This window comes from Macrobrachium rosenbergii, chromosome 56 (assembly GCF_040412425.1).
Source record: "Macrobrachium rosenbergii isolate ZJJX-2024 chromosome 56, ASM4041242v1, whole genome shotgun sequence".
NCBI lineage: Eukaryota > Metazoa > Arthropoda > Malacostraca > Decapoda > Palaemonidae > Macrobrachium > Macrobrachium rosenbergii.
The window spans coordinates 22594649-22608431 of record NC_089796.1 but is presented as its reverse complement, the minus strand read 5'-3'; the positions used below and the strand labels follow the sequence as shown (position 1 = coordinate 22608431).

The 13783-nt window shown below is 36.7% G+C and overlaps 1 protein-coding gene across 2 annotated transcripts in view; it reads left to right on the top strand.

Annotated features, from left to right (window-relative positions):
• LOC136836742 (protein capicua homolog) overlaps positions 1 to 11851 on the top strand; it is a 96013-nt gene extending 84162 nt beyond the window's left edge. For both annotated transcript variants that reach the window (XM_067101281.1, XM_067101280.1), the window contains exon 14: positions 7089 to 11851. In XM_067101281.1, the coding sequence (XP_066957382.1) occupies positions 7089 to 7165 (77 nt within the window). In that variant the 3' untranslated portion in view covers positions 7166 to 11851. The remainder of the gene's footprint in view (positions 1 to 7088) is intronic.
• Positions 11852 to 13783: the final 1932 nt, after the last annotated feature.

The window sequence follows — 13783 nt, the reverse complement described above, 5'->3', positions numbered from 1 at the left end:
GCTGAGGTTTGTTTCTCTCTCTCTCTCTCTCTCTCTCTCTCTCTCTCTCTCTCTCTCTCTCTCTCTCTCTCTCTCTCTCTCTCTCTCTCTAGCCAAGTAACAAACAGTGTCTACCTTAATGACCAATGCTGCTGCAGTGAGTGGAGCCTTCAAGCCATTAAGATCATGCTCCTGAGAGACGGACACAACCAAAACCACTGTTGTCACTGTTGTCATTGTTGTCCAAGTTTCATGACCAGTGCTGCTCTGATGTCAGAATAGCAGCCAAGGAAGTCTCAACCAGAGCTGCTCCAGTAATCAGGATCCTAGCTACTAATTCCATCTGAAGTTATAAAGGCTAATGTAGATTATTGCAAGGGCAACAGCACCCACACTGGTACAAAGGTCAGGAGCATACCCACTCCAGTTCTTCCCCTTACCCTGTGCTTCTTTTAAAGTTTCTGATGTCCAGTAGAATCCTAGGACCTCTGGATATAGTAGGAGGCCTTCAACAAAGCAGTTACTTGATGGCAGAGGTTAGGCCTTGAACTGAAAATGGTATTTTATTTGGTCATTTTCGTTACCTTGGAACAGTATCTCTTTGGAAGAGGACAGATGTAAAATGTCTCATGAGAGGGTAGAGAGTTTGCTTCAACCTCTTTTGAGTTTAAAGAGATCTGTTTGAACAGATAGATCTCTACAAAATGAAGATGAACCTGACAAAGGCATATGATACCTTCCTGTACCTTGAAGTGCCCATTGTACGGTTCAGGGTTGTTTGCAAATCTAGACTTAGGGTTGAGATGTTACAAGATGGCTGGATGTTCAATCCAGGCTTATTTCCTGCCTTTTGGTTCCAAGGCCTTGATTTAGAAGATAGCACCACACTTTTTCCTTCCCTTCTGTAAGCATCACAGCTTTGGAACCCGGGTACCATGGGACATTTTTTGGGGCATTCTTCACAATATATATTTGGTAAAAATGAACCTAGATGAAAGATATTCTCCTTTTTATCCAAGGACACCAAATTTTCAGGAACATCTCCAGGCTAAGAAGATAGTCCCTTCAGTTAGTCAAGTTTCAGTTCTGTTTTGTGCATGATTATGTATATGCTAGTCAGTCTTCTGTTTATGCAGAAAGGTGATTTTTGAGAATTGTGTTCAGACTTTGGAGGCCTACATTTGTTTTGCTCTGTACCTGCCAGTATTCATGGAGGACTATATAATAAAGAGCTGGGGATAGGCTCAGTAGTGCACATAATGACAGCAGTTGGGAATTTGGGTAATTCTTTTACTTTTAGGTGTATTTTCCAGTACCAGACCCTAAGTCATAAGAATAAAGGGAAATCCCAGTGTGCTGCACAGTCTTCCTATGGTAGAAATAAGCACCAGCAGCAATAATGGCTCAAGGTGTTCCAGCCCAAAGGGTTAATGTTAACGCTCTAAGGATGACAGTCCCTACCAGAAGGAGTAGAATCCCAGGGTAGTAGGAGGAGGGGAGATTGGCTCTTCCTCACAGCATTATAACCTATGATTTTTGGCGATAACATAGAGGACTCAAGACATACCAGACATTTTTAAGACATACCAGACATTGAACAGTGAAGTTAGGTACAGTTTAAGTTAGAGAAGCAATTAGTCAAAGAGAGTGACAGCTCTCACAGGATTACACTTGCAGATGGAATCACCAAGATAGCAAAGAGTTGGCACCATGTCTAAGACTCAAACCCGCTGCATTGAATCTGACTGATCACCGTGGTGGCTTTGATCCACAGGCTCTCCCAAAAAGTTGGCCTTCTGTCATCCATTAATCTTACTTCTTTCAGTCACAAGGCCTCTATGAATCCTGTCTCTACAGAACCAGAGATATGATGAAAAATAATAATTCAATGTGTTCAGTGTGTTTGTAATTCCATTCAAGCTTATACCATTGCTGTTATCATTACTTATTTTGGTGTCATTTTAAAGGCCTGTTAACATTACTTATTCTGGTGTCATTTTAAAGCAGAGTATTTGACTCCGTTATGGTATTTTTGAAAAAATACACACAAAAAAGACAACATTTTGAGTTGGAAATTGTTGAGATTGACATACCAGAGCATCGTAAGTGACTCTGGTTGGATCTTGGCTGATGTGTGAGTGTATCATATATAATTCAAAGGTTTAAGGATGCTTGTTTTCACAATCCTGTTCACTCACCACTGAGAAAATATATTTGCTTTTTCTGATCAAACAGGGTGCACCTATTCAAGGCTAGCCACTGCCTCTCAAATATTCAGAATTGACTACAGTGGTAACTTACGGTACAGATATGGAAGGAGGATACAGATATGGAAAAGAGTAAAATTTCCATCTGATACAAGACAGGACCCAGACCTTTTTGTCCTTGACACGAGTTTGTCTTGAGACTGAATCTGTCTGCAAAGATGTGGCAAGTTCCAATGAGACACACTTGTACCCTGTGCAGTTACCGCTGATGTTTAATAAAAGTCTCTTTTGGTAGTAGGATCCTCAGAACCTCAGAGTAGGAGTTCCAGTGGTTTTTCCGTCCATAAAGGTTTGCTATTCATAGATGCATTGATGCGGGGATAGAGAGCCCAACTGCTAAGGGAGACGTCCCTGTAGGAGAGGAAGCTGAAGACAGTATTCTAGGTTTGATGTCCTTTTTTTCATCATGTAAAAAGCAGGATGGTAAGAATCATGACTGTCTGTGTGTGGTACACCTCAGGAGCCTCAGGGGCGATGAGGCTGAAGAACCTATAATAGTTTTCACCTGAACTTTGTTTTCGGTAGAAATAGTGGAATTGCTGACAAACGCAGCAGGAAGGGTGAAGTTCTTCCCTTGGAATGGTCATGGTACCTAGATGTATGTAAAATGTGTTGGCTGCAGTGGAACATCCCTTTGGTGGATCTATTCACAACTAGCCTCAATCAAAAGTTACCAACATTTCGCTCCCCTCTAAAACCATCCATTGGCTTGCCTGCAAATCCTTGCATTCCCATCATTCAACATGACCAAGATAGTAATAGACAAGATAGCTATAGTGGTTTGCCATATGTCTGTTGCTTCTAACAGATCTCCTTAGGAGGCTCCTGAAATGGTAGATACGCCAACCACACTCCCTTATGAATCTGGAAATGCTGACCATTCAGGGCCTGGAGGATATTGTATTTAGCAGAGCCTCAGAGGCAGAGGTAATTTGGCTCAGACAGGTAAGACTTATCTCCAGACCATGTAGATCTGCCTTTAGCTTCTACCAGGCAGCGTAAACTCGTTCTGCGATGGGTGCACTGAGACTGCAGAGGAAATTGCTGGTCACAGCCTTAAAAGGTTACAGGTCAGTACAGTACTGTCTTAGGTTTTGATTTAGCTGTGAAAAATTATAGGTATGTATTTTCTCACACATAAAAGATTATGAATAGATCTGACATTCTTGTCTTAAGTGTGGGCTGAACTTGTCAGAGGTTCTTTGGAGCCGATGAAAGCCTTATACATCAGGCTTATCTGATTATTCAAATACTGAAGACAGTCAGTTCCATCTTTAGTAACTTTTGATTGAGTGAGTGAACTGCATACACTATCAAGTTATGCATTCAAAAATTGGAAGTTGATTGGTGTGTCTTTTGCAGCCAGATTTTTGGCAAAGACATATCCCAGGTGTCACAGAATTATCATTTTGTCTCTTTTGTACCATGCTAAAGACAAAGAGCAATTTTTTAGTTTGATGGAAGATAGTAATTAGAATACTATCATGTTCTGACTCACACAAGTGATACTGTAGACATGTATAAATGTTACAATGACAAAGTGGCACAAGTTAGGGTACCCCTCCATGAAATCAAGAGCTATTCTTTTTCCTCTACTTCTGAAACTTGATGATGCAGTTTTTATGGCAGTGCAAAACAGTTTTCACAAGCTTTCATCTCAGAAATGTGAGACAGGGTTATATTCTTATTTGTTGGTTATGTGAAAGCAGTGGGGAGGTGGTCCATACTTTAGGGATGGTTCCTATCAATCCAGATTCTGATTTTTTATAACCTTAACCATCCTCTGCATCACACTTAATGGATAATTGCTGCCCTCTGCTATGTTTGTTGCTCCCATGGGTATACTATGTCCTTTTGGGGCTTTGAACCCACATCATTCCATATAGGCCTGAAGTGGGAGGTCACAAGGTAGCTCAGAAAAATACAGAAGTTAATTTTACATATCAGGGATACTGTACTGTGTCATGAACACAATTCCTTCTGTGCCTCTGTGAGAGAGTGATTTTGATGACATCAATGAAATACCATCCATAGAGAGTCTGATGAAGTTAAATGACATCCATAAAAATAAACAGAAAAAAACTATAGATTTGATGTGTGGTAGCATTGTGATGACATATGAAAAGTGCTGGCAGATGGTTCAACTTTTTATCTCCTATGTATGTAGGAGCTGTTCAGAGAGAATTATGAAGCCATTCCAAAGTAAAAGAAATTTTTTATTAATTTTTCTGTATTTTTCCCTTAATTTTTAAAATTCAGTACCGGTACCATAAAGGGTTTACAGTATTATGTACGTATACAGTGATTGAGAAGGAAATTCATTGTACTCTACTTTTTTTACAAGAAATTTATTTTTTAGTTAATTTCAGTGCACCATTCTGACTATAATTGTGGTACTTTATATTTTAAAGATACCAAAATAAAAGTACAATTATTTGGCTTCAAGATGACACCAAACCCAATATTCTGTCCTGGAAAACAAACTTACAGTGAATAGTAAATTAAAATTGTTTTTAAGTTCATAGGCTATAAGCCAGAGCAGTATGTTTTACAAAAGACAAGTTTTAGACTCCCCCCTTAAATCTCCAAGGAAAAGAGCTTTCATGTACTGTACATGCTTCAAGTTTCAATTATTCAGGGATGGTGTTTAGCAGCTTGATCCTTCCCATTGATATGAAGATTGGAGTAAATTACATGTTCTGTACTGTAGTTGGTTTTTGATGGAAGGAATACAGGCAATCTCCGGTTATCGGTAGGGGTTCCGTTCTGACAGTGTGATTTTCGGCACCTTTTCAGCAATTTTCGGCGCCTCTGTTAGGTATGTGTCGGAGCCAATACCCAATTATTGGCGCCGATAAGTGGAAATCAGCAATTTTCGGCGCTGAAAATTACCAGTTTTCATCATTAGACAAGCCCCATAAAACCGGAACACCAATAACCGAGCCCGCTGATAACTGGGGACTGCCTGTATACAGAGGTACCTTGTATGTTGAACGTTTCTTGTGTCGAACACTCCGTTTTTCAACCAAAATTTTTAAAGAAATTTTGCGTTGTTTGTCGAACAAGTACTCGTACTTCGACCCGACCAATTGTCTTGTTTATACTTGTACTCGACATCCTACCTCGTCTTGTGAGAAAAGCAAAGGCAATAACCCACATGTTTTTTCCTTTACAGGTATGTACATAAAGCACAAGCACAATATATAGTTTAATGATAACCATATTCAACAAAATAAATAAAAGAATAAAGCATTTCACAATAAAATTTAACATAAAAGATGAACAAAATCATATGTCACCACATTATGCACAGCTGACTTGAGATAGAGGGAGGGAGCATTTATACTGTTGAGCAGAGAAGAAGAGACAGTAAAAACATTACTGTATGCATGTAAAAGCAGTAAAAATTCACATAAAAAAATAAAAGAAGGGAAGTTCACAATAAATTTAACATAATTGTACGATATATAAACAATCAAATGCAATACAGTAACAATAAAAAATTGAAATAGAGTCTTACTTGAGCTAGTGTTCTGGACTGCGCTGAGTGAGATGGTAGAGAGGAGAGGGAGGGGATGGTGGTGGGTTATTGGGTGGGAGACGGGGGTCCGCTTCCCACTGACTTCCCAGCCGTAACACTGGGACTGGGCTCGGAAGATTTTTCTCCTTCACTACAACTCACCCATTTGCTTTCACTTACACTTAATATGCCTGAATCACTTCTTTTCTTATGGTAAAATACCCACCGAGTGACGTGCTTTTTACGATTTTTAGCACTGTAAAAGTAACTTATCCCCTCATCATGAAATACACTGGCATTGCGTTCAGCTTCCTCTGATTATCCTTGCAAAATGAGAATAAAATTGATTATGTTATCAACCTTTGCCTACTGCAACCATTTCGGTTTCCTCAAGGAGATCCTGTCTCTCCTCCCTAAATCCTGGCCGGCAGTGTGCCAGTTTCACCCGCATTTCGTAAATAGAATTTTTAGCTCATACACATAAACAAAATTTTTCTAAAATTTTACTTCATATAACATATTGTTTTATTACTTTACACACTTAGTTTAACTTTTGAACACAATAATAATAATAGAAAAAATTTGAAAGGGGGACTTTTTGGGTGGGTTGAAATGAATTATCCTGATTCCCTTTATTTCTTATGGAGAAATTTGTTTCATATTTCAAACAAATCAGTTTAACCAGCCTTTTGGAATGGATGAAGTTGTAAGTCCAAGGTACTACTGTACAGTAATTTCTTGAAAAGAATTTTCTTTCATACAAACCCACTAAGGTGTACTCACAAATCAGGTTCTTGCCCCCCAGACCAGCTAGTTTCTTGCACCTCATGGATCAGACTACACTAAAAGCTACTGTATAGCTGCTTGAGAACTTGGGATGCATCCATGTATATTTGTATATTCACTACAGCTAGTTGACTGTAGTGGAAGTGAATTGTCTGGGTTGCTTTCTTTGCACATAAAAAGGTAAATTGTATGCAGTGGGTATGTATGAAAAAGAAAATTTATTGCATCAGTGTTTTAAATGGATTTCAAGAGTTACATCATGGAATAGACTAATAATTTATGTCACTAGACAGGACTAGGAAACTAGTGTTTTTATTAAGTCTTCATAATTCATCTTTTCTCCTTGGCTTTCCTAAATAGCTGCCCTTAACATTTTACCTTGCTCAAATTTTCACCAATCATTGATGATCAAATTCTTCAGGCAAGCCCACTGAGCCTGGCATTGTGACTTACTGATTATGCTAAGATACATGATTATGATCACAATAATTATAATTCTGTTACCAAAAACTAAACATTGGATATTCTTTCTTCAGATGGACCATCACCGTCTTTGAATGTTGCTGTGCCAACCTCAAGTCAGGGTTCTACAGGCCTCCCTCTTACCACTTAATGATAACTTTTCATTAGATATTTTTGTTATATCCTTGTCTTTGGTTAATACAATTTGTTATTTTGTATAAAAGCAACATGAAGCAGTAAGAAGTTTTACACAAATGAGATTTCTGTGGTTACAATTTTTGTATAAAAAAGATTTATTTGTCAAATATTTTATATTGGAGATATGTTAAGTGTATATTAATTTCTGTTATCACATGAAATCAGAGAAGTGTAAAGCAGGCCCGTCATCCAAACTGGCCTTTATTGTTGCTCAATTTTTGCCTCACAAAACTATGGCATTATGAAGGACAAAGCTATGAAAGTACGAGACTGATGGAAATCTAGGATGATGTCGAGTCCAACAGGATAAGTTATCACCATGGAAAATGTTTTACTACCTTCATGGCAATATTCATGGTAAATATGTGAGGTATCATCCTTGGTTTCTGAAAGTGTCATACACTTGTCACTGTTATTACAGACCGATGGAGGACTTGGAAGCCTGATTGATGTATTGCCCCTTAAAAAAAAAAAAAGATTTTTAGGAAAAAAATTATATACTGTATTATATTTGAAAATTTTTCTATTGTTATTAAGTCTTTTGTATTTAAAAGATTCCTTGGATATGTGTGTGTGCATGTGTGCGTGCGCCTGTAATAGAACTATCTTTATGGAGATTGTCTATACATTTGAGTACGTTTGTTGAAGGGCTGTAGAAAAATTATCCGTAGGCCAGTGCCAGTGATTTCTCACAGTTATTTAATACTGGATATTGTCATTATTGTTTGTGATTGACGACTGTTACTGTAGGAAAGGCCAAGTCCAAGCTTGAAGAAATGAAATCAGACTGTTAAGAGAGTTACAGAAGAGGAGATGCTTTGTTTAACTTCCTTTTGTAAGACCGTTGTCAAGTGAGTGAAATTGAAATTCAAAGATATTTGTTTGGGCGTGCCAGAAATTATTTTGCCCTCGCAATGCCTGTATATAAAATATTGTGAAATTCGTGATTTTCTTCTTTTTAAAGAAAAGATATTGTTGATCTCGTCGCCGACCTTTTATCAAGAGTGTATGTGTAATGCCCTGCTGTTAGGGTTCTTAGAATTTGTTTTAATTGCCTTGTTTTATCATCATTATTACCCTCATAGAGATAAGCTCAAAAAGAAGCATTACCTGGTCTATATCTCTCAAAGTACAATTTAAGAAGCAATATAGATGGTATGTCGTGTTTGAAGTTAGGGAGCAGAAAGCTTTGTTAGATGCTCTTCTGAGTTATAAAACAGGAACGTCATCTTTGAATTTGCCACATATGATGACTTGTGTGAAACACAGTTGTGATGGGACCAGCTTCACGAGCTTCGTTGAAAAATGTAAATAATGGTATACTTACCCAGTTGCAACACTAGAAAAGTGCTGTGTGACCTCTCATTTCATGCGCGACAGACCCAGTGCCACAAATTGGTGGGTCACGAAAACTGGACAGACTATGACTAGTGTGCAAGTATGTATGTCAGTGCGCGCGTGTGTTTGGAGAATCTCAGTGTCAATATTAGTATCAAGCTTTAGCACTTATTGTCGAGGGAGAATGAAAGGTCTCTCCTGGCTATTGTAGTTGTTGTTGTTCTAACAAATAAGCTTTCTTCAGCTTGAAAAAAGAAAGTGGCCAGGGTTGTTGACCCATGAGTGTTCTCCTGAGATTTCAAAAAGAGGCTACTGCCAAGAGAAGCCATCCATCACCACATTGTCTTGACCACTCTGGTTGTGTAGAGGAATTTCTTTTCAGAAAGTTATCTTAAAAGTTTATTCTTACTGATGCTATGCTGAGTTGGAAGTAATTGTAATTTTTTTAGACAAAGTTGTACAAATAAGTTTATAGCAATTAGTCACATTTTTAGACTCCTTGTCAATTTGAGTAGCGATCTTTAGGAATTTGACCTAAAGCTCGTTCTTTTTCACTTGCATCTGTTTTGCAGATTTATGAAACCTTCTCCATATTGTTTTGTAACAGATCCATCTCATTTGTCTTAATTTGAGAGGATATACAGTACCAAATTGTTTTTAGCAATAGTAATACAATAGTTGTCCAGAAATGGGGCTAATTACTGTAATAACATAAATATAAGGGAGTGTGCTCAGTGTATTCTGTCTCATCTAGCAAATTTCAAGGTCAAGACTTTATGGGATGGCCAAAGGGGTAAGTTAAAAGAGAAAGATAAAAAAAGGGATGAACTGTTGGAGCCAACAGAAATTAATTTTTGTTTATTTCCAGTGAGGTCATTTTTTAGGTTGTTATGTACGGACGCCCAATATATGAGTACAGTTAAGTTCAATCAGCAGACATTAGGCAGCATAAGTGCAGTTAATGTGTATAAATTATGGCATAATGTATAGCCATGTGAGGAACATGATTTCTTATGCAATGTGGAAACTTACCACTTGTATTCTTGCTACCATTTGCATGTTGATTTTTTACATAATATAACCTTTGTTGTTTATTGTTGCATTTTCATATACTTCTTAGATTATTTTCACCTATCCACTTTTGCCTGTTTAAAAAATAGCAATCCTACTGGGGCATCATTAGTATAATTAGTAATGCAGTTAGAGTGAAGAGTTAAAAGATGGTTTAAACTATCAGTTTAAATGTTTTACATTTATAAAATAAAACCTAAATGGTTAAACTTCATCCCTGTATTAAGAGGAATTACCAAGGAGAATATAGACAACTGTAGGTTGAAGTACAGTATTCAGAAGATTATATTGTATTAATATACACTTGTAGTGATTGGTGAATAATGAATTTGGATTTCTTAAGTTGTGTATGCAACCACATCAGAGATGAAACATGTAAAGTTTATTAATTCAATGGCTGAATATGCTTGACAGACTTGATCAATCTGCATTAGCCACATGTTTGCTTGTCATAGTTTACTGCTTCCAGGAGCCAAATTTGACTCATTTTACTCTTGATTCAGCATTCTTGGTTCTCAGAATGCCAGAACTATTTTTGTGTTTGCTTACATTTGTAAGTGATGAGATACTAGTAAAAAGTGCATTGTTAGCAATGTAATTCTTTTTGGAGGTGTTTTAACATTTCTCTTATTTTCTCTCTCACCCTCCAGGTTGACTCCTTAGTGTTTCATCTTTGTAGTGGCCAAATACTGTAATAGTAGTACAATTTATTTTATTGTTTAATGTTCTGCATAGGTTCATTCTTATTGTTTATAGGGTATTCAAACATGCACAAGTAAACCCTCAGAAAACTTTTTGCAGAGTTTTGAGGTCTAGTTAAATTATGAGGAATATTATTGAACATGCACATTAGTAGTACAGTTCTAGGCAAGAGGTTTATTGTTTATTAGAATTGCAGAACTTTGTATCTTCTTGAATGTTTTTGGTTGGGATCAAACAGTTCACTAACACTTGACGTGGTATAATTTTGTTTTGATGTCGTTCCCTTTTTATGTAGACACTAAGGAGTCTTAGAAGCAGTAGGCCTTCTTGCTTTAATTACACACCCATATTAGGTACCTCTGTGTCATTAGCATACTTGATAAGAGTGCACATAGACGTTGCTGTCTGTATTTGAATCATCATGCGATTGTGGCGCTGTTGGTTAGTATACAGTACACTTGTAGATCTACAGCAGCACTGTGACTCTGAACCATCAAATGATTATTATTAAGATACTTCCAGTGTTTTGCTTTTCCATTCCTTTAAACGGCTAGGTCAGGAAACAATATCTCACTGAAATTCAGTGAGCACTTTTACTACTGTTACATTGACTAGTGTATTTTGTTGTTTAATCTTCCTGTTATTAACTTATTTAATGTTTGCCTTGACGGACCAGAGCATAACTTGTCATCTTCCTCAGCTGGCTATATACAATGTCTGCCTTGAATTGAGGCTGCTTACTTGGGTTTCAATCCCATCTTTACCCTTTTCTAAACCCCCTCCCCTCTTTGGATACGTTGAGAAAGCTTTCTGTCATATTCTTAGCTGTGATATTCTTTTGTTTTCATGAGCTTTATATCAGTTTCTGTGGCAATGGCTGAAGTCAGCACTTGTGTGTGTGTTGAAGAAAAGTGTAGACGCCATTCAAAGCTTCATTTAGAAGCTTTGTCTTGGTCTTGTTTTATTGTGCATTTCTCCTCAGTTGTGGAGGAGGATAAATTATTCATAAATAGGAATTTATGTAATGTATGAAGTTACATTGAATGTTAACATATTGATAATGCATATATATTTTTCTTTTTTTATTTTGTTTTAAGTTATTAGCCCAGAATTTTTTAATGCATGAATAGAACTCTAACAATGTTAGGGTAAATTGATGATAATGATGATGATGATGATGATGATGGCTAAAGCAGAAAGAAAATTCATCCCAGCAATATTATTATTATCCTTTTGTGTCCTCTATTTAAGAACCTTTGAAATGTTAAGTTTATGTTTTGAGATATGGTACCCAATGTGATTAGTTAAAAGATATTTTTTGTTTTTCTCTTTTAGTACTTAAAAAAGAATAAAACAAACAATAATTCTCATTGAGTGTCAGTGACTTTACCTTCTCATTTGTGTTACATGGATTCACTTCCATGAGGTCTTTCTCTGATTTCACAATAGGAAACAGGTATGTGGTCAGGATATATTAGTTTTGAGGATTTTGGTAAGACACAGGTATGAATAAATCTTTATTATTGAATTTTCAAGTTTATTTATTTATTATTTTTTCCTAGTTCAGTTTCCTGCTGCACAATGAGATTGAAGGTTTCTGGGCAGCAATGTTTTTACTCATATAAAACAATAGGCATGGACTTACAGAAATAAATTATGCTCTTGTTTCCTCCATCCTCTCATCTTGAAGACATCCCAAGTGCACTGTTAAAGCCTAATTGTTCCCACAGGAATACAAACTTAACTTTTAAGTGAAGAATACCTTTTGTGAATACCTAAATCGTTGAGTGAATGTAGTTAAAAGGTTAGTTGTATGTTGGTACTAGTGAGTGAGCAATGGTAACAGCAAGCCAACTAGGATGTAAAGCATTACCTACTCTACTTTTTGGCAACGTTGTGTAGTTACAATTCTCACCTCTCCCTTGGATAGATGTACGTAGGTGAGTCTACATTTCTGTTTTTCTGTTTGATTTTTTTTTTTTTTTTTTTTGTATTTTGTTGTTTACTATTGTCTCTGTTACTGTTTTTTTCTCTCATGGAGCATAAACAAGACCAATATAGACATGAGGGCTGTGGGCAAACGATTTGTAAACCCACAAGTTTTGTTCTCATTGTCGAGGCAAGGTCTGTGTCTATTCTCCCCCCCATGTGAGGAATGTGCAGTAAAGTTGGTAGATTCAGCTGGATCCTTTCTTCAACCATTTTCTATCCCTTATCACCGTCCAAGTGCTTTTCGCAAGCCAAGGGTTTAACTACCCAACCAGGAAGACATGCCATTCTTTGGCTGATAGTGTGGCCTCTTCTGTGGCATCTTCCCCCTCTAATAATAGACATGAACTGTTACCCTATGAGAAACTTAAGAAAATTTGACCTACACAAATGTTCTTTCTTTGATAGTTTTGTGGAGATCATCAAAGAAATTTTGTCTGTGGTGTTAGTTCTAGATGATAACACATCCATAGAACCCACAGCTTGTACAATGCCTACTATTACCAAACAGCATGAATAATCATTTGAAGTTGTCCTTGCTGCTGATCATCCTCTGGATGAGCCTATTTCTTTAGTACTTTATTCTATGAGTTCTGGTCACCGAACAACTAATGTACCTTGTGATAAGAGGAAAAGGAGATTGTCCTTTTCATCACCATAGTCATTTTCCTCTTCACCAAACTCTCATTCATCACTTACACAAAAGAGAGGTAGGTATAAGAACTCGGTCTACTTGCTTGGTTCTTTATTGAGAACGATAATGAACGCAGTCTGAAAGTACACAAATGAGAGGTATTCAAATATCTGCTAACTTAGTATGCATTAAACATATGAAATACAGTAATTAACCCTTAAACGCTGAGCCTCTATTTACAAAAGTGTTTGCCGTATGCCGGCGGGGTTTGGGAGTTAGCGCCGAAGCGGAAAGAAAGTTTTTTTAAAAAATCACAGCATGCTTAGTTTTTAAGATTAAGAGTTAATTTTTGGCTCCTTTTTTTTCTCATTGCCTGAAGTTTAGTATGCAACCATCAGAAATGAAAAAAAATATCATTATCATGTATAAATATTTGAATATATGACAGCGCAAAAAAAAATTTTTCATATATAATTGTACTGTATACAAATCGTGCTGTGAGCAAAACGGTTAAAGCTAATGAGTTATTTTTTTTCATTGTATTGTATACTAAATTGCAATGATTTTGATATATAACAATTTGTAAAACGATCAAAGCAACACAGAGAAAATATTATCACAAAATGATGCATGAATTCGTAACGCGCGAACATAAATGTTTTTTTCAAAAATTCACCATAAATTGAAATATTGTGCTAGAGACTTCCCGTTTGTTGCAAAATTAAGGTAAATGATTGAATATTACTAGAATGTAAGAGTTTTAGCTTACAATTGCATTTTTCGACCATTTTGGTCGAGTCAAAGTTGACTGAAGGTTGAAATTTTGGCACTTATTGT